Source organism: Emydura macquarii, unplaced genomic scaffold, assembly GCF_026122565.2.
Source record: "Emydura macquarii macquarii isolate MOO-44397 ecotype Brisbane River unplaced genomic scaffold, CSIRO-AGI_Emac_v2 contig_312, whole genome shotgun sequence".
NCBI classification, from domain to species: domain Eukaryota; kingdom Metazoa; phylum Chordata; order Testudines; family Chelidae; genus Emydura; species Emydura macquarii.
In genome coordinates this window covers 7,200,493-7,227,342 of record NW_027130449.1, presented here as the reverse complement: position 1 = coordinate 7,227,342, position 26,850 = coordinate 7,200,493, and the positions used below count along the sequence as shown (strand labels likewise).

Genomic DNA, 26,850 nt, shown 5'->3' with positions numbered 1-26,850 from the left:
AAGATTAGCACAAGCATGTAAGGACAAAATCAGAAAGGCTAAAGCACAAAATGAGGCAATAAGAAGAGGCTCTTTAAATACAAAGAGCAAGGGGAAGATGAAGGAAAGTATAGGGCCTCTGTTTATCAGAGAGGGAGATCAAATAATTGATGACATTGAGAAGGCTGAGGGGTTTAATGCCCATTTTGCTTCAGTTTCACTAAAAAGATTAATGATGATCAGATACTCAACTATCCTTAATAAGCTATTATGAAGGAATAACTTGTACATCCTTGTGTCTTCTTGTAATTACTGTGATCCACTAAAAAGAAAAAAGAGCATGGAATCTCATAGCAGAAAGCACGCTGACAGGCACCTGCATGGGGCAAATTCCACCTCTTTCTGAGCTCCCCATAGTTTATGATCTTTGGTAGTGAAGTGCTTTCCTTTCACCTCAGTCATGGAGAATGCCGTAGCTTTTTACATTTTTTTATAACCTGCATAGGGACAAGAAGAAATAGCTTCTAAGTTTTTGCCCCATATAGTTTCAAATGGTTTCAGATACAGAATCACATATGGAAAGAGACTGACACTTCTGTGATTATCTGAGGCTCCTGAGTTAACAGACCTCAGGGGGTGGCCTGTGGCCAGATATTTTTGGGGAAGGGTCCTTGACTCTGAAAGTGTCCTTTGCCAGTTCTTTAATACAATATTGATTTGTTGATCTTCATTATATAATGCAAGGCCTGTACAATTTCTGAGGTTTTCTTGAACAAATTGGGTGTGTGGGGAAAACTTTATTCTTGGTGAACTGACGCAAACCAGCTTTTGAATATTGACTTAACTGCATTTTTGTGTGTGTTTTTTTATAAATTGTATTTGTGTTTGAAGTTTAAATAGGTGCATTTAATAAGTCAAAGAGATTTTTCTTTAAAGGTTTGTTGCTTTAAAGGTTTTGTTTCAGGATTTTTTTCAGTGTTAATGCCAGCCCAAAGAGCAGGTATCTGTATTCCTATCCTAAAGTGTTGTAGACTCATAAACAGCTGCCACATTGCTTCTCAGAAGTGGCCACATTTCAGTTGTAAGAGTGATCCCTGTTTATATTTTTAGATAAAACTTATACAGTGCTTTGGAATGAGACCTTCTAGATAAATATATGATATTTTTTGAACAAGTGTATGTGTGTGTTTTGTTGTTGTTGTTTCCCCAGCCTGGGTTGATACAATCTGGGAACTAGATTTCACTGAGACAGAGCCTCTGGATTCCAGAATAGAAGAGGAGATCACAGAGGATGGACTTGATGCCTTCATTCAACTTTACAAGAATCTCTATTCTTTTGCTGCTGAGGACCATGGGACCGTGGAAGTAAGTTGGAAATTATCCATCTTTTTACTTGGTGGCAAAGATGCAACCAGTGGATTTTCTTTCTGTTCATACTCTCCCTATCTTTCTGTAGTAATTTAGTAGTTAAATATTTTAACCTCAGAATGAGTAACTGAGATTTTATACAGTAGTATTCAAAGAATACATATTTGAGATGCATATTAGGCTGTTTCAGAGAAGGTATATTAAAATCAAAGACCTATGTATCAGGAAGTGGACAGAAGGACAACTTTTCAAAATCTTAATGATAGATAATAGGAAAATGTATTGCCCTGTTGTGGTTCACAAAAGAATTCTATTGCTAAGTTGTGGCTAGACATCATGTGATCTTAAGTGTTATTCTAACTGGTTTTCCTCCATCCATTTGCTTTAAATCATGAAAGAAAATCTCTTATTTTAAATAGGTTTGGTTATCCCAAGTGGATTGGTTCAGTGAATTTAAAAAAAAAAAAAAATTCCTCTTGCGAACGACATGTTTTTCCTGAAACCAACATCACAGCTCCTTTGTATTCTTTTTAACCAGAGTCGCCATAACAGCAAGTGCCCTCAGAGGGGTGAATTGATGTGTGAATTATCATAGTTCTTACTGTCAGTTTTCTGCTTTATCTCAGAGTATCTGGACCCTCTTTGCTGAGAACAATCTCTCCCACAATGCTCTTGTGGCTGTGTTGTATCACTTTGTCCAAGTGGCCCAGAATAAAAAGGCTAATGTACAGCAGCGGATATATGCTCTCCATGCTGCTGGGCTGTACTTCTTACTGCTTGAAATCCCAGGTAAGTAGATAGACCTGCCTTTCTGTCCGTGCTAGTGTGGCGAATTTGGCTCAAGCTGTCTGGACAGTGCTTTTACCTGTCCCTTGTTCATAAGAAAGTGAAGTGGGATAGATAATGGCTGTTGAGTTGTCTCTTTCTGTAGCTGTGTGTGTGTACGATGCAGGAAAGTTGCTATAGTCTCAGTGGCTTGGTGGTCTACGTGAAACAATCTGATGATCTCAAACCAGGTCCTAATTGCCACACATCTTCATCAGTCTATCCCCCTTATTGGCAGTCTTAGCAGAGAGACCTAAATGTGACATGGAGATTGAACTTCACTGCCAGTGCTTGTGTTGTACCTGCTCTGTAGATAAGAGAGGATTTAGCTGTCCAGTGCTTCCAGGCTGGTTCATTTATGAAAGCAAAATTCTCTGATTAAAATAAAAGGTAATCAGAGTTTTCGAGCAGACTGATTCCATGGCAGTGTCCTTTTATGTTTTAAGACTGATGTACACTATAGTTCAAAGTTTTGCAGCTATTTATAATACAGCAAATTCCAAACTGGCTCATTGTCCTTTTCTATAAACACCAGCGGAGAATGTTTTTGCTGATTTCACTCCTCTCTGCAGTTTAATTTTGTTAATTTAAATATTGATTTTTTTTTCACCTCTGAACCTCAAGGCACCAGGATGTATTCTAGTCATCTGATTGTGCAAACAAATGGAGTAGGTGGCTGACCTATTTTATGCTTTTCATGTATTTGTAGTTTTGTTCTGAAGATGGCTTAAATCCTGATCTGTTTTGTTTCTGGACAGGCAGTATAGCTAATCAGGTGTTCCATCAAGTGATGTTTGACAAATGTCTCCAGACCCTGAGAAAGAGCTGGCCTCAAGGACCTGAATCAACTAGGAAAAGGAAAAAGGATCATCCTAAAAGCTCTCAGGCTGAAGCAAGAAGAAATAAAAAGAAAGGAAGGCCAACCAGGAAGGGGAACTTTGATGTAAGATATTCATACAGTATCTTCAGTTACAGTACCCTTGTGATCTCTGTTTATGAATTATCAGTAGGAAACTTGTTTAGTTTCCAAGTCAAATGAGACTTCTCTTATCTTCCAGCATTTTACCCTCCACCTTGCATTCTGAACTCAAACTGTATTCTTTTTACTTTGCACTTCATTACAAACTTCCGAAAAGTCAGGTATGCAAAGTTAGCTGGCAGTTTCATTGCTGATGAGTGAGTTCTGATAGAAGACAGCTCATGGTTCTGCAGCATATTGTTAACACATTCAGCAGTAGAGAGATAAGTTGATGTTAATCACTAATGCAGCCTGTAGCCGTCTTGTATATTTGAGACCTGTATGTTAGTAGGATTAGAAGTCTAAGGGTATTCAGATCTCTGTACTAATTTAATTATGGGAGACTAAGGGCTAAATAATTGCAGCCTCCCATGAAGTGCACATGACTACACCTCTTGAAAAGTTTTGGCTTTTCTAAAACCTTCTTTGTCATATTTGTTTAATATTTAGTTGAGTCCTGAACTGGACATCAGAAATCTGAGAGAACATGAGGGCAGGATCATGATGAATGAGGGTGGAAAAGAGTAGGCAGAGCTAGGAATTTGGTTTTGTATAGATCAGTGTTTCTCAATTGGTGTTCTGCGAAACCCTGGGGTTCCGCGGGAACACCGTTAGGGTTCTCCGTGCCACCGAGAGCAGCTGTTCTCCGCGCCGCCGAAAAAGAGAAGGTGTCTCGGATTTTCCGGCGGAGGGTATCCAGTGTAAGTGTAATTTAAGTGAGAAATGCTGACCTTTGCTTATTTCAACATTTGAAGACTGTTAAGAGTTTGGGGGGTTCCGCAATTATTTATGGAGTTCAAAAGGGTTCCATGGCCAAATTTAATTGAGAAACACTGATGTAGATCAATATCAGAATTCAGACACCCAACCCTAGTTCTGGAGGGGTTTTCCTTGGTAAATTCTCAGACGGAAATAAACTGTGTGAGGTTTTTCTGTGTATCATAGCCCTCCCCCTTCTCTAATACTAAATGCCTTTATATATTTTGAAAGAAAATGTTTAGTACGTTGGATACAAATTCCACACATGCTTTATTATTAATCAAGTAAATTCCAGCCTCAGTTTCTGCATAGTACAAACAAGAGTTTGTACTTTCTAAGAAAAAAAATGATGGTTAGCTATGATAAATGATGGTTCTATCTTCTACTAATCTAGGTGGATGAGATTTTTGAAGACGAGGAGAATCAAGAAGAAGAGAGATATTTTTCTACAAATGACCTGCTTCAAATTCGAGAAGCCATCTTCCTCCTCCTGAAAAACTTCTTAAGACTTCTGCCCAAGTTCTCTCTAAAAGAGAAACCTCACTGTGTGCAGAATTGCATGCAGGTAACTAAGACTACTAAAGACTCAAGCACACAGACAGATCCCCACCTCTGCCCCTCACATAACCTAACCCCTTTGCTTTTTATCTTGCAGACATTTGTTGAGCTGACAAGTTTCGAGCCTGCAGCACATGAATTTGAGTTTTCAGGAACAATGTAAGCTATTATTTTTTAATGTTTATATATTGTTTTGAAGAGGTAAAGTGGTAAATGTGTTTAGTATTATCCTGCGAATGTTAACATGAAAACAGTGATTCTTTTCTAGATAATATTGGAATGTGTGTTCTTCCTGTGTTTACATTAAAATGATATTCAGTGAATTTTAAACATCTTTCCAATTAATACAGAGTATGTTTGGTCACTTTAATAAAATAAATAAATATCCAGTAGTAGGTGAAGACATCTCCATGTGTTCTTTTGTTTAGGAACGTTAACCAAGCAAAATACGTCCCAGAGTTGGCCTATCATGGGCTGCAGTTGCTGTGCTCCCCACTTCATGGTGTAGAAGATAAGGTAAAAGTCTTAACAAAACCTTTCAGGTCTTTATACATTGAAAAGAAGCAACTATTTCCCCCTTAAGCAGGTCACTTTCATTATATATGTATGTTTCCCAGCTGAAGGTGGATTTAGGTACCTCTTTTTCCTCATTCCTATTTCCTGCGACTTCCGTGATGATTTGCTGAGTATCTATACAGCGTAGTTTAATGAAAACCTTTTGGCAATTTGTGTTTCAAAATCAGGATAGCTGTGTAACGTTGCATCTCTTTAATATCATGAAACAGAGAATCTGAACAGTTACTGGCTTTGACTGACAATTCTTTTGCTTCCTGCTAGTGGTGCTGTAATACTATCCGTCAATATTCTCTGTTGTGGGATTGTCTGGTGATAGTGGACAGTGGGAATTGTGGGAATATTACACACAGTGGTAAGCAGGGCTAATGCAAGCTGGCAGAAAATTTTCTTATAGGAACATTTGATTCTGCTAGAAATCTGCAGCTTGGCCTTTTTTATTATTTTGTTAAATCAAGCACCCTGCATAAATGTGTAATTATATGCATAATGTATCTGTTTCCATTGGGCATCTGAACTTAGAAAGTATTCTTGTTTTTCTGGATTGTTAAATAATGTCAAGAGCCCACAAGTGCTCACTTATTCAGAATTCGAACCCTCCTTATTATCTCTTCCTTGCCCAGGCCTCTGAGTCAAATGATATGAATAATAGGGACAGTGTGACAGCTAAAGTATGGCAAGCACAGAATGCCAAAAGTGTACCACCTGTGCCATCAGTGCATAAGGAAGCAATGGCATTTAATTTAAGGTGTTTTATGTGAGAAAGTAATGAATTTCCCCAAATTCTGTGGATTTCTGTTGATTCATAGAGATTAAGGCCAGAAGGAACCATTAGATCATCTAGTCTGGCCTCCTATATACCACAGGCCATTACATTTCAACCTGTTTCTCCCATATTCCAGTGGAAATTATGCACCTTTTTTTAACTTGATTGCCCTGCTAGCAAGTAACTTTAGGTCATATGGGGCTTGTATGAGATCAGTTAAGGTAAGTATTTCCCCAGTATAAAAAAGATTCTCCCTGTGTATGTAGCTTCCCTTTTAAATTATTCTGTTTGACTTTTGTTGGGAAAAATTATTTGGTATGAACCTGCCTGGATTTAGATGATTTTATTAACTAAGACAGAGTGCTCTGCTTGTTCCTGTACCTGTCTTTCTCTTACAGACTCTGCGACGTATCTTCCATCGGCTTCTCAATGTCATCCTCATGGTGGAAAGGAAAGAAGGATCCACGCATACAGTCCTTTCTGCCACATCGCAGGTTATTAGTGCTAGGAATCATGGAATAAAATTCATCAGGTGAAGTACAAAGTAGCTGGGTTTTCCCTCTGGCATTTTCTCACTCTCCAGTGCTAGTTAATAGAGGGATTAGAATAACTACGGCTCACTGTGAAGTGATTGTGTATAGGTGAGGATTAATTTCAGTTTTTGTCATAAGAGCTTATTTAGAACTTGTCTTTTGGGGCGGGGAGGGAGCACTGAATGTTGAAGAGTGGGGTGAGAAGACAAAGACCTCTTGTTCTAGACTTGCAGCAAATTTGGGGGATTTTAGGTCGTTATGGAGTGTGGTGAAGTCGACATTATTAGTTAGGAATTTATCCCTCAATTTTCCACTCAGCTTTTTGTTTCTTAGCTTTTTGCCTTCATTTATGCTGTCCCTTCTCTGCCAAAGGCCCGTTCTTTCCTCCAACCCTATTAAAATCCGTTCCTTACCAGAACCCTTCCTGTATAGGCTCTCCATCTCTCTGGGGCACCTCCTACCTACTGCTGTCCTCCTTCTTATCTACTATAGAACACAGCTGTTTGGGATAGATGAGGCATATTTAATTTTGTTTTGCAAAGTGCTTCTTAAGTTTTTGGCTCTGTCTAAATGATTGTTTAATTGCAATTATCTGGTGGGGACTTCAAATACTAGAGTACTGGTGGACTTAGTACCAGAACTGACCCAGGTATGGAGCTTCAGAATGTCATGCTATGCAGCAGTCACAAGAGAGTGAGGGGTTATTTAACTGTTACATGGAGTTTGTTTTTAGTACACTACTTCTAATGTGTTGCTTTTGGAAGCAGCTGCTATTTCTGATTTCCTCTTCCTGCACTTACAAACAGGAATATTTTAAAAGCATAGTTTATACAGAGACTAGTGAACAGTATTTAACAGTCAGGATAAGAATAAAGAAGCTCTGTGTACAGCTGCCTGTCCGAATGTAGGATGGCCTTGTGCTGAGATTTGCTCCCTATTACAAAAGCAACCTGTTATAAGTTGCTTGTTTCTGTTTCATGCAGCTCTATAGTGGATGAACTAAAGGAAGTCGCCTTTCCTGTGCTCCGAATCTTACTGCAGCATATCTGTGCCAAGGTACACTAGGGCTAAAGACAACTGCGCTATTCTAGGATAGAATGTGATGCCTATGAACGGACATGGAGAATCCAATTTTTTAACCTGTGAAAGTTATCACCAAGGGTCTTCTGTTGGGCATTTTAGTATGTCTGAGGTTCTTGTGGCTCTTAGATCTATGTGTTTTCAAACATTGTCAAAGTATGGCACACATCTTGGCAGAGAGATTCTTGTGGAGAGTTCTCCACTGTTCACAATTGCTTGTACGTTCAATTTACAACTTTAACAAAAACATTTAAAATCTTGTGACAAATCAATTGCTTATGTGGCCAACTAAAATTAGGGAAACATTTAACATCTGTGTAATTACTTTCAGTGTGACTTTAGTAGCTGGAAACAAGGATTACAAGAACCCTGTGACCAGCTAGCTGTCCATGAACCACACTTTACATCAAGATCAAGTTTTTCCATTCTTCACAGTGGCCTTGGGAAGCTAGTGTTATCCCCATTTTATAAAGGGGGACTCTTTGCTTTTGAGGGATTATGACTTGCCCAAGGCCATATGTTTACCCATTGGCAAAGACAAACTTAGGATGCTGGAATTCCTGGTTGCCAGTCCTGTGCTTGAACTGTTAGGCCATAGTATGCTCTTGAATAAATTGATATTTATTCTGAAGACTGAAATGCTTTTTAGCTATCATAACAGACCATTAGAATATTGGTCTTGGCAAATTCCCTTTGTCCTTGTTTTGCAGGTCCCAGATAAATCTGATTATCGTACATATGCTGCGCAATCCCTGATGCAATTGCTGAATAAACTCCCTTGTGCAGAGTATGCTGACTTTATAGGTTGGCTTTATAGATACTCGCATAATACCAAAGTAAGTGGATATCCTTTTTAATATATCAGATCTTTGGACATAGCTGTATTTTGAACATGTGAAACCTTGTATAAGTACTAAATAGCATTCTTATTGCTGATAGCTGGTAACAACTAGATTACAGCTTGTGATAGTTGTCTCAGTGCTTTAACTGAGTATTCTTACACGATAGAGAATCTTGTGTTCTTCACTTCCACAGATTTCCTACCGAGTGTTTGCCCTTGATGTAGCCTTAGCTCTGTTGGATGTGCCAGAGAGGAAACCGGACAGCTCCTTGTCTGTGGAACATCAGAAGCTTCTAAAGCACAAGTTTCTGGTTCAGGACATGGTGTTTGGCCGCTGCTCAGACAAGGCACCTACGGTCCGCAGCAAAGCACTCTCCAGTTTTGCTTATTGTCTGGAAATGAAAGCTGCCACTACCGTGGAGAGTGTACAGGAGCTATTACAAGGCAGTAAGTATAGCAGCTGAATTCAGTATTGCCAAAGGTCTCTTGAATGTTGGGGGGAATAATTATAGGGAGATCAAAGATCTAATTGTCAAGGAATTAGAAATCTACATGGGTCCCTCATGTATTGTGACAAAGGGGAAAAGTAGATGTCTTATTACTCATTAAAATTTATATTTAGAAAGGCTTTATTGACCATATGACTTTTTTTTTTAAATAGACTCCTCCATGTGACGACTTTGAAAGACATTTACAAACTACTAAAATCACTCATTTAAAAAACAAATTCCTCATTCCTGACACTTAGTTATATTCAGAAACCTTTAGTGTCTGGAAAGTTGAATTTCTCATGTTTAGCGTGCTAAACTTCCTGTGGTGTGATAAAAAGCCAGATGGCATGCTCTAGTAGTTCATATGCAGTCTCCTATTCTTCGACTACCTGCTTGATTATTTTTGGAAGGAAGAAGAGTCCTGAATGGAATTATCTTGTTTGATTCTTTTTTTCTTTCTGCAGCTTCCGGTCTTACACTTGTAGACACAAACAACTATCCTGAGACTTTGCTAACCCACACAGAAGGTAGTCTTCTTTTAGAAATGTTTGTTTTTCCTCCACATCCCTTATGCTCTACAGAGAAATGATTTTGATATATAAAATCTGTGGGGGGTACATAAAACTCTCCACTTTGTGATGTACCACACTGCACAGAGAACATGTCCCTTTTGTATTCTCAAACATTTGATTTACTGATGTATTTTTTTTATTTTTTTTTTAACCTCTTAGCTCCCTCCAACCATCCACTGAAGACTCTTCCAACTTTCAAGACCATCGAATTAACCAAGGATGGTGATACCACTGTATTTGATGGTATGTCAAAATCACACGTGTCTTTTCAGCTGATACTAGGTTTTGGAAGTGTCTAATGGCAATCAGATCCTCCTATGTGTACTCAGCATCTAGTTTTCTATATAAGTAGACAGATCTTTCTGTGGAAATTCTAGGTTCCACTTATATGTGATGGGGGGCAGGAGGGGAATTGTCACTCTTAAAGACATTCCATTTCCATTTCAGTCTGGAAGGACCACTCTGGAAATTGTATTTAATCTTAAAATATTGATGTTCATTTTTGCTGATGTGGAGAAACACTTGTTAAAGAGCAGGTTAATTACCATCTCTTTTGGAAAGAGTAAATTATGTGGATTATAACACTTGTAGCTTCATAGTTTATAATAAATTTAATCAAATCTCTTCAGTGCACAAGGAACAAATTTATTTTCCCCACATAAAATATTGCACCTCTGATTAGATGCATTCTGTGGGAGTGGAATTCACCTCCCTGCAGCATTGGCTACTGCTGAAAGCAGGTTATGAGACTAAATGGACTGATGCAACGTGTTACTAGTCCTCATTTTTCACATAATAAAAATCGACACACAACTTGGCAGCTCAGCACACATTACATCATTCGCCTCTTTGAATCCCTTCACCAGCTCCTTTTCTTTTCCTTATGTTCAAGCTTCTTGTGCTAAGCTTTTGGGAACTGCCCAGCTCTACCTACATATCTGCTCTCATATTTACTAATCATCCCCTTTGCACTGCTAATAATCCCTCTTGACTATTCCCCTTGTATCCCTGATGTATGTCTTCATTACTTCTCCCATGCTGCTCCTGTCTCAGTATGCCAGGCTCCCACCTCCTCTATTAAAATCCTTCCTTAAAACCAATAAGAACCCACTCAGTAAAACATTTGATATTGTTATAAAATCTACTCTCTCAGACAGAAATGCCCTCTAGGCCACTCAATGTATGATGTGTTCTCTATTTAGGTTGGAGGCTCCCTGGAGTAGAGAGTGTGGCACTTAATTAAAACAAATTAATAACAATAACTCAGCACAGTGGGCTGGCTTTGCTTGATAGGATAGCTGGAACAGCTGGGATATATGGGCCAGAGTTGAGGTGCATTAGCAGAGTTGTCTGGCTGCATTATAATTGACTCAAGCCTTTCTAATTTCATGAGGCCCAAACAGTTCAAATATTTTAGAAGGAAAAGAAATTGTAGACAACGTATTCAAAATGTGACCAAACCATGTGTGGAAGAGACAAAAGACTAGGGATGTTGGCCCAATGCGGCTAATGCATGTCACAGAGCATGCAGTGCCTGATGTGTACTACATCCACTGCATCATGTTCATTCCCTTTTTAGTCCTTCTCAGCCTGCTGAAGGTCACCTTAGTACTGTTCCTGTCCACCAAGCTGAAATGCTCAGTCAGTGCCAGTTGGCAAGAGCATGATTATCTTAGCCAGTTTGTTCCCCCTGCAATAGTTGAGTTTGCTATGGACTGTGCTCCCCATAAAACTTGTTGCCATTCATTGAGGCAGTCTCCCTCTGTTCCAGTAAAAGGATCTGATCTTGTCAAGCCATCTAACAGCTGGAATCCAGTGGAGAGAATAGCACTCAACTTGTGGAACCCATTGTCAGGGGATGTTTTGAAGGCCAAAAGTATAACTGGGTTAAAAAAATTTTTTAGATGAGTACCTGGAGGATAGGTCCATAAGGGATGCAACCCCATGCCAAGATAGTCAGGGATGCAACCCCATGCTCCGGGTGTCCCTAAATTTCCAACTGCCAGAAGCTGGGGCTGGAACTGGAAGGGGTTGGCTCTCTCAAAATTGCCCAGTTCTGTTAATTCACTTTGAAGCATCTGACACTGATCACTGTCAGACACAGGATATTGGGCTAGAATGGACCATTGGTCTGACATAGCTGTTCTTATGCACATACCTTTCCTTCGAGATTTTGCCTCAAATATTAAAGCGATACACAGAGCTTTAAAATTACAAAGGAAATTTTTGAAAATCGGTTTTTCTTTGACTTACCTGCCAGGTTGTGTGTTGTTTTCCTTTCTCTGTCAGCAATTGATACTCAACAGAGTGCAGAGCTGTGTTGTACCCTGTCATAGTGTGCTGTTTGTCCTGTCAGCGCCTCCTGCGTTGGATCTCATGACTGTCTTTCCATGCTTCCCCTGGACAGGGAAGGAGATCATGGATATGCTAAGACTGAGAGCAGGGGATGAGAAGACAAATGTCAGGAAGTCTGCACTTCAGGTATATTCTCTACTGAGCACGGACAGTGCTATTAATATAAATATGTAGGCTAAAGTTCTGCAGTGAATGCATGCAGTCATCTGCCCATATGGAGCTCATTGAAGGATCATGGCCTTATTTTGCTGTTCCTGTAGCATACAGGCAGGTCTTGCAAAATGCCTTCTCCGCTTGTTCCTGATAACTGATGAGTGGATAATGCAAGCATGATGATGAAGAAATTCTCTCAGTACCCTAGTTGAAGTTCACTTGTTCCATCATTTAGAAATAGGGCTGCTTTTCAAATGTCAGTAGGCTTTTAATTTAAGCAACTTCCTTATATAAATTGAGGCACGTTAGTTGGATAGTTAGTCTAGAATTCATGAACTCATTTACAAAAGAACTGGATTTTATCCAGCCTCGATTTTGGAGCATGCTGCTTTAGTTTTAAAAAAAAGTCTCTTAGAATAACAGGCAGTTGGTCTTGAAAGACTCTGTTCACTTGAAATCTAGTCAGTTTAAAAAAAGAAATAAAATAGTTAGGCATATAGCCACGCCCCACAATTCTGCTGATTGATTTATAAATTATGCTTTTATAACTATATTGTTTTGGGGCTTTTGTATGTTTTCCTTTCCCTTGTTGTTGTGTGATGACCCACACAAATGCAAAGGGAAACTGACTGTACAGAGGAAGAGGAGAAGCTGACTTTACGGAAGTGCAGTTACAAAGCCTGTTCACTTTCAGTTTTTGTGTCCCTCAGTGGTGTGTCTAAGTCTTGGCATTTACTGTGATTGGGACCAGTTCTTCTCCCATTGAAATCAATAGGAAGTGGATCGGATTTTTCGTTGGCAGCCAAATATGCACCCATTGTATTCCTAACAGTGTGGTCATGGTGTTTGATTTCAAGGTCTTCATGAGTATCCTGAAGCACAATGTGATCCCATGTACCCAAGAAGACTTGTCTACTCTTCAAGATCGCTGCCGGGACCCTGCCATCTCTGTACGGAAGCAGGCACTACAGTCTATTACAGAACTCCTTATGGTGAGGGGAAAGAATGCACAATATTTATCATGACTGGCAGAGCATAATTTTATTTCATTGGGGAAGGGGGAGACCACATTCATGACTAGCCATTTATTTCTCCACTGAGTTTCTTTAGATTGATTTAACTTTGTTGCCTTTGACATGAAAGACATATCTTATGCATACTTGTGAATAACATTAGACATTTCCTATTGTTATACACATCTCTTTCTGGCTCTGATATAACTCACATATAGCAAATTGATAAATTGATTGTTCACCGTGTCAGGTAAAAAAAAAAAAAAAGTCTGAATCATTGTACTGAGATTGCGGTATGCAGAGTGTATCATTGAAAGACTTCTTCTGCTTTGATATTTATCTACAAAAGGTTAGTAAAGCAGGATTGGAGCACAAGTTTTTTTAGGCACGGCTCACTCCTATTAGTTTTAAATAACCTGTTGTAGTGCTCTACTGGGACTGATTTTAGTTTTCGTAAATAAATATTACAATACCACAGGTCAGTAGGGATAACTGATGTCTAAATCATGAATGTAATATTCAGCAGTTCCATGGGGGAGTAGAGATTTGAGGCCACTGGTCCCACATGCTGTAAGACTTCAATATTACTTCATCGGTACTTTGGAAACTAAAATTTCTTGAGTCTCTCAGCATGTCTCAACTCTCATTAATCCCACCATAGCATCTGCATGTGTACAATCTGAATTACTGGCTTCAAAGGATTTCTAATATGGAGTTTTCTTCTCTTTAGACTCAACAAAATAATGTCATGATACAGAAGGCTTGGTTAACTGGTGTGGTCCCCGTTGTGATGGACAGTGAGAACTCTGTGCAGGAAAAGGCCTTGGACTGTCTTGATCGGCTTTTGTTGCAGCACATTAAACACTATAGTAAATTTAGACGTGAAGACCGAAACCAGACACTAGCCTGGGATCTCCTTGCTCTCTTCACTACAGAAAACCAGGAGTTGAGGTAGGTCAGTCGTACTGCTAATTCCAGTCAATAAAGAGGAGTTTGGATTCTTATTGGACTCCAACTCAGTGTTTCTCTAGGCATATACTGCTGTTATAATGCTTGTATTCATATAAAATACTTGAAATGTGTCCAGCTAACCCTATGTCAGGAGATTATTGATTGTGCTCTGGAACAATAGTAGCTTGTCTTGGTTAGAGTAGAGGACTGGAACACAAGTCCACGGTTCTGTTCCCATCTCTGCCACTCGCTTGCTGTATGACTACAAACTTTGTGCATCTCCATTTTCTTCATTTACTTACTGTTAAAATGCATATAATATCTACAGCACAGGGATATTGTGAGGCTCAATTAATTTTTGATAAAGCACTTTGAGATCCCCAGGTGAAAGATGTAATGCAAGTACTTATTACTATTAAGTGATGCTGTCAGTGCTAATGTGGGTTTCTTATATTCTGAGCTCCTTGTGTTGCTCTACAAGTTTATTGGGAAGAGCATAGCAGGCTTGCAGATCAACAGCCAATTATTGCTGTGCTGGCAGTTGGTGACCATAGCACAGTTCTCCTATGTATTGGATTTTTTAACTTTGCGGTCACTGATGCCTTGTCCTTGAACTCCAGCCTTTGAATGGGAGAATGACATGTGTGGTGTCTCTTTTTGGTGTGTTGCTAGGAGCTTAGCACACCCTCAATTAACTTTTATAGTCTGATGAGAAAAATAACCATCTATATATTTATAGAGATCAGAGTACATGGGGTTTTTTCCCCCTCTTCATTCTGGTGTACAATATGTTACTTGTCTTATGACTAATAGTATCTTTCTGCCTTTTGCAGAACGCTGTGGGAAGTAGCAAAAGAGATGAGGTGACACACAAAACGACAGGGACATAACACTGATTAAAAGCAGCCTTATGTTTATTAGTCAACAGCATGTAATAGTTCTTAAATAGAAACTGATCTGTCAGTCGTGCTGTCTTTCTGGCTTGCAAAACTGTTTTACTAGTCTAATTTTGGCCCCTGTATATCATACTTTACACATCCATAACACTTTCCGACTGAGGATTTCAAAGCATTTTATAAACATTGAGTCTCAGAATTCCCTCAGCATGAGGAAGGCAAGTATCGTTGTCTTTATTTTACAAAAGAAGAAACTTTGTGGTAAAGTGACTTGCCCAACGACACACAGAGAGAGCTTCCCCAAAGATGGGGATAAACCCAGGTCCCATAACTCCCAGCCCTATGCCTTAATAACAAATTTATCTTCCTTTTGGTTTGTGGATGTTGGCTAGAAAACGTCCAAAAAAAAATCTTCCCCTGCTGGATTCTTCTAGTTAAATTTTCTTGGCTATCAGCACACCAGACATTGGGCCCAATTTATCCGTTACCTGAAACGTATAGTGTTATATTCATGTCTATATAGCAGAAGGTTTGTGTGCACCTGAATTATGAATTGGAATATGGAAGAAAGGATGTATATATTTGGGGGTAAAATGGAAATCTTCATTTGGTCAGAACAATGAGAAGTAAAAGCTCTTTGCATAAATAGCAACCAACCAGCAACATCACAGCTTCGTTGTGTTGCCTGCTGTGTGAAGGGTGGACTGGCTAAAATTGCTGGCTGTTAATACAGATCCTGAGACTAACTATTTTGTCTGTGGTGTGCTTAGCTCTTTTCTCCTTCCTGTCTTCCTTGCAGCCGTTATTTAAACAAAGCTTTTTACATATGGTCCCAGAAGGAGAAATTCTCCTCCACTTTCATAAATAACGTAATGTCACATGTGGAAACGGAGCATGCTGCATCAGCCTGGATGCTGCTCGCCAAGGTAGCAGGTTCTTCACCCAAGCTGGATTACTCCAAGATAATTGAATCCTGGGACAGTGTTAGCAGGTGTGTGCCTCTACCTTAATCATCATTTGGCAACAGAGACATATGCAGGGTGGGCCAAGAGAACAATCTCCTCTTTCTGCCCCTCCACAGGAAGAGTGCTGTTTGGTGACTGCTTAGATCAAAGTGCTTAATTTAAACTAATGGTGCTTCCATCTATCAGGCAAGCAGTGGCCCGCAGCCATGACTAGAGTCCAATTATCCAGTACCTCAGAGTCGCCTTAGAGCTCCACCATGTTTTCATTCAACCTGACAGTTCTGTCTTTAGCACGCATAACCCAAATGAAAGGATTTTCTGACTCTAACCCGCTTCTCATCTTGGATGAATGTTTCCGTTTGTTCCCTTTACGGTCTTTCAGGCAGCAGAATACCAGCACGGATACTGCAGGTCACATCCTGTGTGTAATTGGGCACGTTGCGAAGCATCTCCCCAGAAACACACAGGGCAGGCTGATTGGTGAGTGCCTTGGTGTGGGTTAGTGTTCAGAAACACTGTATGTTTGTCTTTTTATTAATAGTCAGTTAGCATTAGCACTTGCCTGAGCTAGGTGTTTGACCTCATTTTCAGATGATATCAAGTGCTGGCTGGAGGGATTTCAGTGTCCCCTTGAGGTGATTAGCCCAGCTGTTGAAGCTCTGCAGAAGCTCTGCCATGTGTATGCAGATGCCCCTGAGGACACACAGGTGGGACTTGGAATACACTTTTAAAACAGTCTGTTTCACCGAAGACTCTCTCTTGAAGACAGACATTTTCCTCTCCTGAAAATGCAGGTTTCTTCAGCACACAAAGGAAAGAGACTTCTAACTCTAGAAAATTGCACCTCTGTAACAATCTGTATTGGTATTCATACCTGTACTGGCATACACTTTTTGTTAAGGATGGGTTGGGAGGTTCTGCTTTCTTCAAGAGGATGTTCTGCAGTTGAAATCCCCTGCATTCCCTTCCTTAAGGAGCCTACAATAGTGCCTGTTTTTGATGCTGGGTTTTGTGTTTTGGATGCTTTTCCAGTAGGAGTTATATTGAGGCTACAGATACATTTCATATGTGCCACCATAGATTAATTTGGTCACTACCAAGCTGCTGTGGACTCATACAAGTGAAAGTAGATGACAGTGATTCTCCGACTATGTTAGTGGAACAATTTGAGACAAAGCCATGGCATGCTGAGAAGGGGCACTGGTTTGTGTAAAGATCTTTCTTTTATAATGAGGTCTGCAGAATGGGGAAAGCCTAGGGAGATTCTAACTTACTGGTGGAAAATTCAGCATTCCTTTTAACTTTGCCACCAGGTTTCCCTTCCTTTTTATTCCCCATCTGTCTGCTCCATCTCAGTAGCTGGGGAGTGGGCTATCTACTGTAACTAAGCTCTAGAGTTCACCCTAAGCATTTCTTTAACAAGCATTTGCCTTCATCTTAAAACAGAAGCTGCTGAACCAGGTATGTGGAGATGTAATATCTGCCTGTGAGTGCTACATCTCCAGTATAGTCCTCAAAGAGGATGGAGCAGAGCAGCTGCAAGAAGATCTCTTGGTAAGCTTGCTATCCTTTCTGTACTGATTGATTGATCAAATAATTCATCTGTTCCCTCTTTAAAATGATGATTCCATGATGGTCCAGCTGAGCAGTGTTCTCTGGAGTACTCAGCCTTTTGCATTCATACAGGATCATTTTTGTTGGATTGGTTTTTCGGCCTTTGGCTTGCTTTTCTGATATTTACTATGAAAATAAACATGAATTAGAATCATATATGTGTTTTAAAATATTCACTGGAATAGTTCATGAGATGCAATACTTTGTTCTCCTGTGAGTCCTAGAGAACAGCAGGCCTGGGCCAGTCACCACAACATGTATCTAACTAGTTTGACACAGTATAATACACAATAACAAGTAGAGTTTGGAAAGTAGGTTGCAAATGGAAAGCTTTCCTTGGTGAGTGGGACAGCCCAGGCCATCAATTTCTACAGAATCTAGCCTTTATTTAAACTACAAATAAATACATAGAAACAAAACCTCTTTCTGGCCCTTAGGATAATGAAGACAACACTCCAGATGTGATCAATGCAGTGACCTTTTCTTCAATTTCAATGGCTCTACATCAAATATGCTTGTTTTATGGGAATTTGTCAGCAAAATTAAGTCTCTGGCTTGAAAGTCAAAATAGGTTCCTTCTGATTCTGATTCGACCACAATAAAGCATTCTGTAGACCAAACATTGTTCTCATTTAGACCTGTGCAACCCCATTATCTTAAAATTATAACCTCAGTTAGATCTGTGCAGCTTTATTGTTTTCACTTGGGATGCACAGATGGAGCTGAGCTCTCAATTTGAAAGCAAAGTGGGATTGGACAGGTGACCACTGCAACTGGAATATGATTAAAAGTATCTTGTTGATGCACAAGCCACAATAGAAACCACTTCATTCTCCCACAGTTGTGTTGGTTTGGCAGGAGTGGCAGTAGTTAGAAGTAGTAAAACCTCTCAACTAACATCAGCAGATGTGACTTTAGTACACAGGGAGCAGCTCTGACTAAGGAATTCTCATGTTCACATAGTCACTTGTCAGAGCAGACCATTCTTAAACAAATATGGTCATCATTTGCATCCATTGGAGGCTGAAGAAGTATAGCTCCTCTGTTCCCTTGTCACTCTTGCTTTCTCAGATCTTGGGATTTCTAGAGAGGGGAGATCATCATTAGGTTACAGTTATAGGGAAAATAAGAAATCCATGTGTTATTGCTGTGAGTACATGTCTAGAATCTTTTGTATCAATGATTTGATATTATTCCTAATGGAAATTTTGAGTGATGTGCCAGAAGCTATAGAATAGACTTGATTTCCAGAGTTTTGGGGGAGCTGCACTGCTTGTACTAATGCAAAAGGCACCATGTCATTGCCTTTGTTTTTTGAGAAAAGTAGGAATTTAATTCAGTTTCCAACTTCTCAGTAATAAATGTCACCACTGAAATTCACTGTGTAGTAGAGACAGAGCTAACGGAATTCCGCTCTCTGCAGTTATAGTAATGCATTAGATCTAACTGAGCCTCATACAGGCTCACATCACAGGTGATGCCTGCCCTTTTAAACGGCAGAGGAAAACTTGTTTTGGAAGCTGTAGCACCATTGAAATATTGGCTGACTTAAGTAACGTGGAAGTATTGACGTATAGAAGGTGGTTGATTTAATTGTCAGCCCTGCTGTTGTCCTTTGATTGCAGTGTTGCTTTTGTCTTTAGGTGAGACATCTCTTCACCTTGGGTGAAACTGCACAGCTATGTCCAGCCAAAGTGGAGAAACGCATCTTTCTTTTGATTCAGTCTATTCTGGCTTGTCCTGTTAATGTAGAACAATGTGAGGTCCTCTTATTACTCTTAAATTTGCATTTATGAACTAAAACTCTCTGATCTTGAGGGTATTTTAATTCTTGGTCTGTTGTTCCCCAGTGTCTAGTCCTCCAGATGGTGATGAACTCCCAGTTTCTCAACCACTGTCCCAACGAAGAGGAGCCGCTATGCCCTCAGTGGTCAGAGCCCATGCGTTCATTACACTGGGTAAGAGCTGTCCTATAGTGGAAATATACGCTCTGTACAACTGATTCCTGCTCTTTTCTCTCTTTCCTGGTTACAGCTGCTACAGTTTTTGAGCATGAGCTTAGACACAGACGTGAACAATATTCAATGTTTATAGTGCTTTTAGCTCCAAGCTTTCTGGTAATTCCCTGCAGTAACAAGATGTATACACCAGTAAAAATAGTGGAGTGAGTGACAGTATGTACTAAATCTATTAACTAATTGGGTTTATAAAGCTTTACCATATCAAACCAGTGAGTAGCACAGTTAGCAGGACCCAAAGAACCCTTCAGACTTGCACCCGCCTTGTACTCATGTGAGTTTGATGGCATCTGACTATGGAACCACACAATGCACAAGAGGTTAACCGGGAGATGGAGGGAATTCCACGTTTTCAGAGCAGCCTGTGCTAGAAGGGATGTCTGATGACGGTTCTTATTTTTTATTTATATGACTAAGGAGCCAGAGCATTTGTGTCGAAGGCCGGGTAGAGTATGTGTCTCCTCTATGAGGAAGGATGTTAGGACTAGGTTCTGTTCCCAGCTCTGCTTTATGCTTTCTGTATGATTGTGGACACGTCACTTCTCTAGTATGGGAATAATATTGCTTCCTCACATATCTCAGGAAGCTAAATCCTCTGTTCCTAAAGAGCTTAGAAACCCTTGGAGGTGCAAAATACTAGTTTTATTTTTAAAATCTTCTAGTACTTTTACTGGGGTGGCTCTTTTCTTGTTATGCATAGGACAATAGGCTGCACTCTTAACTCCCTATGAACAGTAACTTCTACGGAAGAATGGCTCATTGGAAAAGAGGAAACAGGGTTTCTAGACCCATGATATAGGTCTCATGTTTTCTCAGAATAGGGATGGGAGAGCCCTCCTCCTTGAGTACCTTTCCCTTGAGGTGGGTAGCAGGTTTCTCAAACAGTCTCCACTAAGGCTTTCTTGCTTTTATTCCATTATTTACTTCTTGCTCTCACTATTTTCTGCTTTCTTTTCTCCCTGTCCTTATTTGTCTGACCATTTGTTTTGACTGGTGTGGAATCAAGAGGAGGTGGAAAGATAACCCTAAGGAGGTAAGGAACTGTAATATTCACAGCCCTGATTCTCTCCTCTCTCTGTGACAGGTAAGCTGTGTCTGCAGCATGAGGATCTAGCAAAGAAATGTGTTGCAGCCCTAGCTCGTGAACTGGAGGTGTCTGAGGATGTGGCCATTCGCAATAACGTTGTCATAGTTATGTGTGACCTGTGTATCCGCTACACCACCATGGTGGATCGATACATTCCCAACATCTCCATGTGCCTGAAGGACCCGAACCCCTTCATCCGCAAGCAGACACTGATCCTGCTTACCAACCTCCTGCAGGTGAGCAGAGGTCTTAGGCAAGTGTTCAGTACTCCATTCCACAGCCTCCATCATACAGAATCCTAGTGCCCTGCACAATCTATATGCTGCTTTCAGATTGACCCCAAAATATTTTTGCAATCAACTTTAAGATGCACTTAACAGTGAACTGTTACTGCCATAGTTTAACTAGGGTGAACAAATAGACTTCCAGCGTGGTAGTTCAGCAGGCTAGCCAAGTGATTTTGGTTTAAGGCTTGACTGTCGTCTTGTCTTTTCTTCTGTTTTCTTCAACATGCAATTTCATCCCCGGTAGATGGGTGTAAGTGTCAACCAAGTGGAAGCAGGGCACTAACCTTCCTCCCTGGCTATCTGTCAGTTGTGGTGTGTGAGAGGCAGAAAATATGTGAGAGGCAGAAAATATGTGAGAGGCAGAAAATATGTGAGAGGCAGAAAATATTCCACTACTTGTTTAATAATGTATCCTAAGCAGGCAGACTACTAATGTGTTCATTCATGAGAACAGTGTAAAGGAATGTCTTATTGGCACCTCAGCATTGGAGTTCTGGTTTTTGTTTGCTTCCCTTGTTCTGCTAATATTTAATGCTACATCAGGACACTTGTTGCTATGGCATTTAAACACATGTAATATATTTTCAGAATTAAGGAATCTTGAGCTTTATTTTGTGTGCCTCCTGTTACGACCCAAAGGGTGTATCTGGGGGCAATCTGAAAAAGCAGGATGGATCATTCCTGGTTCCTACTGATGTTTCACAGTCTACTTCTTTTCTGTAGGAGGAGTTTGTGAAGTGGAAGGAGTCCTTGTTCTTCAGGTTTGTCAGTTCTCTGGTGGATCCCAACCCAGATATTGCCAGGTAGGATACCAATTCTGTAAAATATCCAGAGAACAAAGTAAACTGAATTTCACATCCCAGCTGTTAATTTTGCCCATTTCACTCCAAGCCTGACCTCATCTGGAAGTATAAGAGAGGCAGGAGGGAGAATAATGCAAGAGCAAAGGCAGAGCAGTGAGCGGTGCATTCTGTATCCTCTTTCACGTGTGCATGTAATTGGGTCCTGGCCTCTTAAGGCCAGAGGATGTGGCTTGGGAGGCCAGTTACTTATTCCATCTGTTCAGGAAAAGCAGATGAGGGCTGGGAAAATACTTGAAGCAGTCATTGGGAGCGAGGAAAATGGTCTAGGGAAATAGTTAATGTCTGGGAGAGGGAAGATGTGGGACCATTCCAGACCATTATTCATTTAAAGCCCCAAGACTGCCTTATAGACGAGGCAGGGCAAGACTCCCCTCTTTCCCAAGCCAATTCTGACAGGTGTTTGGGGCTATTAGACCCACTTGGGAAGGATCAAGAGACTGATGAATTGACAAGGTAAGTGACTCAAAAATAGGCTCCAGGCCCAATCAAGGAAGAACTGCCAGTAAGAGCTGCTGAGAGGAAGAATTCAGCCAGCACACAGGCCCCAAGAAGGAATGCTGTGCAGCCCCTGAACTTGAGGGGAGGAGAGTTTGCAGGCCATCAAGGCTAGGACTTAAAACACTGTCCCCTAGAAGAAGAGCTGTGAAACTCTGAACCTAAGCAAAGGCCAAAAAGACTCTGTAAGGAACCAGATAATATTTAATATTCACTCTCTCCTTGGGTGTAAAGATTCTAGGTGTAAACTGGAAGGAAACTGAGGTAAGGTGCCAGAAGGGCCACCTCAGGCCACAAGGAGATGCCCTAGTCTACAGTGCAACTCTCCACCCTTTTTATCTTGCCAGGATTTACATACATGTGGGAATGGGAACTTTGAAATAGGCATTCTAAAAACTGCCCTTCCCACTTCCCATAGTAGACGTAGATTACAGTTCAATACTCTAACTTGTTTTGTATGTTATTCCTTTCCCTCTTAAACATCATACCGCTGCTTGAAGACCTCCTGCCATCCCAACACACAACAGGGATCATGCAGAATTAGCTTGAAATCTGAATTGCAAGGGGTCTGTGGGCTTAGAGATCTTGATGTTACTCAAGCGTAGTTCAAAAGATGACCCTAAGTCATTACTATCTGACACCTGTTTTGGCCTTGTGTCATCAGTAACCTGATGGTTCTGGTCTTGTTCTTAATGGATGGGTGTGGATATCAAGCTCCACTGTATTTGGTACTGACAGATACCCTTGTTGTCAGTCTTAGTAGGAAGGGCAAATGGCTGAGTGGGACATGGAGAGACAAACTCCCTTGCAGGTTGTTTCTCTAGGGAATGGATGAGTAGATGATGTGGGTATGTTGTGTGCAGAGGAAGCTTGCCCAACACCTGCCAGTGTTCCTGCCGACTCCAGTTAAATTGAGGATTACAGCCTCCAGGGCCATCAGTCTGGGACCGTTCATGAGCACTTATATAATGTTCAGTCCCGGTTCTTTCCAGTAGGTGGTGGCATTGCAGTATCGTGTTCAGTGCTTTCAGTGTGGAACAATAATAGTTGCTGTTCAGAGCCTATTTCTGGGCATTTATATTCAGCAGGTGCACACAGACAAAAGCCCTTTATTCCAGGCTGGGATTGACACACAGCTCTTGGCCTTGCAATGATTAACTTTGCAAAATATATAAAATTGGATTTTTGTTTCGTTTTCTTCCCTTTTTGAGTTCTGGGAAGTAGAACACATACATGCTTTGATTTTCAGCAGCTGCTTTGTGCTCTCTTGCCAGTTAGAAACTAATTTGTCGGCTGCTTATTCTTTTGTACATAACTGGTGATTTTTGGTATGGGGGAGAGGAAAGGAGATGACCTTAGCTACAGCTCAGTCATAGGCATTTCAAGAGGTATCTATTGCTCCTCTACATCAACTGCTTCTCCTGATATTTTATTGTACAGTAGATTGAATTGAGTTTGAACCCTTCTAACAAAATACCACTTGAATCAGCACAGTCACTGATTCTCACATATCAATACTAGTTTTTACCCTTTTGGGAAGGGAGAACAACCCCGGTGATCTGAAAGCAGTTCCATTGAAAGCAGTTGTATTTTTCTTTTCCAGTGACCAGTTTAAAATACTAGAATGAAAAGGTCTTGCTTGGACAACAACCTGCATTGTGTGAATGCCAACATAGATGTTTATAATTGAAATAGTAACCTTAACCCCACAAACCTATGTTCAAATAGGGTTAATGGTCTAACCTTCACTGGGCTCCCAAACCAGTGCTTCATAGCAAAGGTTCAAGCTGTCTTCTTATCTCACCATAATGTGCTTGGGTTTTGCCTGCATGTGCTCAGTGCATACGCGCACTGACTCCATAAGCTGCAATTGCTAGGCACAGCCTACTGAGTTGCTGACTGAATTCATTTTCGTTCTAAAATTCTTGCCATAAATCTGAATTTATGAGAGAACACGGAGAGTAAGCGATGCGTCAGAGCTGCCTGCATCAAAATCTTTTCCAGGCCAGAGGTTTTTTCCAGTCCATTCCCCCTTGTGAGAACTGTAACACTGTGCAAACATGCATAGCCTCCACCTGTTGATATCCCTTGTGCCTGAGGTCAAGCCTCAGCTGCTGTCCAGGGGTCAGATCACTGATAACAACTGAGTTCAGGAAACTCCCTGGCTATTTTGCCAGTACGCAGGTGTTTCCTGAGTGACCATCATCCTTTGTATTTCTCAATAGGAAGTAAAATCAGTCACACGTTGCTCATGACTTTTCCATGCACAACCTATCAGCTGCCCCTGAAAGTACTGCCTAGACCTCTTGCGTAAAAAAACCCAAAAAGTGGATCTGCAAACTTAAATGAATTCATAATTTAAAGTCAGTTTCAAGGATATGGGACAGCTTGTTGCAAACTCTGTCTCATGGAATGTGTACTGTTTTGTCCTGAACTTAAGCCAGATCTAATGCAGGTAAACACTATGGAAGCTTTCATACACTGCTGTGCCTGTGAAATTCACTATAGTCGAGACCCTCCAGTTCAATCCTTTTGTTTTCCTGGTGCTGCATCCCCTCACTGCTCTGCCAGCATATCTTCATCTGAGCAGGCTTTCATATCTTCCAGCAGTTGAGGCCTGCTGTTGCAGTTTAACATTCTATCCCTAGCAGCAGCTGCCATTTATGTGATAACTTTGAAATGAGATTGCAGATACAGCTTCTCATAGTGCTCATCACTGTAGTATCTGAGCACGACACAAACATGACAGTGTTTATCCTCACAATCCCCTTGTCAAGTTGGAGCAACTGTTACTTCCATTTTATAGATGGGAAGCCTAATCACAGAGAGACTAAGTGATTTGCACAAGGTCACAGGAAGATTATGGCAAAAACCAGTTCTAGTCGAGTACCTTAACCATAAGCCCATCTTCCTCTTCCTTCTTTTGTGTGTGGCCAATCCCACAGTCAAATCTGAATCTCAGCAGTGAACGTAATCCAATGTCACTGAGCTTTCAGAACCCTTTTAATTGTTTAACTACTTTCTTCATTCACAACAATGTGTATTCCAGGCTGAGAGGGATGAAGAAGCCAAACTGTTTGTAACAGAATCTTGTATTGTCAACTCAACTGACCTTTGTCCAGGTGAAAGCTGCCTAAATCCCTTCTGAAAATGAGATGTAGGCTCCTAAATCAGCTAGGTCTTGTGATGCTGAGTGCAACAACACCTCAGTACTTTTAAAAATCTGGGCCTTAGTCTTTGAAGTGTCTACATCACTTTTTAAAATGCAACTTAGGCTCATAAGTTACTTAAGAGCTATTGAAAATGTTGTTATGCCTCGTTTATTGTTACTTCTCTCTCTCTCTCTCTCTCTCTCTCTCCTTTTCACTGTGTTGAATTATAAATAGAAATAAACTCGCACTAAGGATGCTGAAAGCTTTTCAACACAACTCTGGATGAGGGGGAAAACGGGGTTTGAAGTAGATATTCAGTATCGTTCTCAAGGCCCTGATGCAGGGAAAGGGTCAAAAGTCGTATAGTGGAAAATGTAATTCCCCAGAGTCTGTCTCTGCCTTGCCGTTTGTGTACAGCCTATTGGATTGCTGAATTAGCTGGATGCTTTGCTATGTTTCAGGAAGTGGCCTCCAGAATGGAAGTAGTTTTCCGGTTGTTCTAATTTCTCAACCCTTTGTCCAGGTTTGGGGAGTTCTGCCTCGTGCACTTGTTACTGAAGAGGAATCCAGTCATGTTCTCCCAACACTTCATTGAGTGCATTTTCCACTTCAACAGCTATGAGAAACATGAGAAGTACAACAGGTTCCCCCAGAGTGAGCGGTCAGTGAATATTTGGCCACCTCTCTTTTAATATTAATGGGATTTGAATGTGACTATCAGTGGGGAGCTGAGCATGCAGTCTTTGGGCCTGGAGCAAAGCTTTCATGGTCACTCTTTATAGTGTGTGACAATGGAAAAAAAAATCCTAAAAGTAATTCATATTAAGCTAACAATACTCTGCCTTCCCTCTGGCACCTTTCATGAGAGGCTTCTGAATAGAATGTGTGTGTGTGTGTTATGCAGTAGGTTTCGAGATCTTTAAGGTGTCATTCAAATGTTTCTTGCCAGATTTAAAATCTTGTTATTTCTATACTTTCATGTACATATGGTGGCCTGAGGTAAAATGTCTTTATCTACACAGGGAGAAGAATCTCTTTTCTCTGAAGGGGAAAGATAACAAAGGAAAAAGAATGCAGATCTACAGGTTCCTGCTAGAGCATTTTACAGATGAGCAAAGGTTCAGCATCACTTCTAAAATCAGCCTGAACATCCTGGGTAGGGGCATCATTTTTGGTACATTATTAGTATTGAAAAAATAAATCCTCCTGTGATGAGCCAGTTGCATCAGTTAAAGTATTAGTCTCTGGGTGCTGCACAGGGACCCTTCTGCCCTCGCTTATGTTTAGCAGCATGGTCCTGGGAATAAAAATCCTCCTCCTCCCGGTCTCTTACAGCATGCTTTGTGGATGGCATCCTCCCATTGGACATGGAAGCCAGTGACCTTCTCTCAGACACATTTGAAGTCCTTAGCTGCAAAGAGATCAAACTGTCTGCTATGAGATCTAAACTAGATGAAGATATCCAGCCAGATGAGGATGAAATGGCCATGGCCAATGCTGTCATGCAGGCAGCACAAAAGAAACTCATCTCACAGGTGAGTATCAGTTGGCATGCAGTGGGAAGCAGGGTCACAGCACTGAATGAAATCTAAACCTGAAGCTAGGGACACTCTTGATTAAAGTCATTGATCTATAGTA

The 26,850-nt window shown here is 40.7% G+C and overlaps 1 protein-coding gene across 1 annotated transcript in view; it reads left to right on the top strand.

Annotated features, from left to right (window-relative positions):
* NCAPD3 (non-SMC condensin II complex subunit D3) overlaps window positions 1-26,850 on the top strand; it is a 37,077-nt gene that overhangs the window by 1,961 nt on the left and 8,266 nt on the right. The window contains exons 2-27 of the mRNA XM_067562659.1: window positions 1,190-1,344; window positions 1,974-2,136; window positions 2,931-3,115; window positions 4,344-4,514; window positions 4,605-4,666; window positions 4,936-5,023; window positions 6,245-6,378; window positions 7,363-7,435; window positions 8,170-8,295; window positions 8,495-8,747; window positions 9,256-9,318; window positions 9,523-9,606; window positions 11,771-11,844; window positions 12,729-12,863; window positions 13,615-13,835; window positions 15,531-15,722; window positions 16,079-16,176; window positions 16,288-16,403; window positions 17,143-17,250; window positions 18,954-19,068; window positions 19,161-19,268; window positions 20,413-20,651; window positions 21,426-21,505; window positions 25,736-25,873; window positions 26,235-26,368; window positions 26,548-26,747. Of these exons, the coding sequence (XP_067418760.1) occupies window positions 1,190-1,344; window positions 1,974-2,136; window positions 2,931-3,115; window positions 4,344-4,514; window positions 4,605-4,666; window positions 4,936-5,023; window positions 6,245-6,378; window positions 7,363-7,435; window positions 8,170-8,295; window positions 8,495-8,747; window positions 9,256-9,318; window positions 9,523-9,606; window positions 11,771-11,844; window positions 12,729-12,863; window positions 13,615-13,835; window positions 15,531-15,722; window positions 16,079-16,176; window positions 16,288-16,403; window positions 17,143-17,250; window positions 18,954-19,068; window positions 19,161-19,268; window positions 20,413-20,651; window positions 21,426-21,505; window positions 25,736-25,873; window positions 26,235-26,368; window positions 26,548-26,747 (3,515 nt within the window). The remainder of the gene's footprint in view (window positions 1-1,189; window positions 1,345-1,973; window positions 2,137-2,930; window positions 3,116-4,343; window positions 4,515-4,604; window positions 4,667-4,935; window positions 5,024-6,244; window positions 6,379-7,362; window positions 7,436-8,169; window positions 8,296-8,494; window positions 8,748-9,255; window positions 9,319-9,522; window positions 9,607-11,770; window positions 11,845-12,728; window positions 12,864-13,614; window positions 13,836-15,530; window positions 15,723-16,078; window positions 16,177-16,287; window positions 16,404-17,142; window positions 17,251-18,953; window positions 19,069-19,160; window positions 19,269-20,412; window positions 20,652-21,425; window positions 21,506-25,735; window positions 25,874-26,234; window positions 26,369-26,547; window positions 26,748-26,850) is intronic.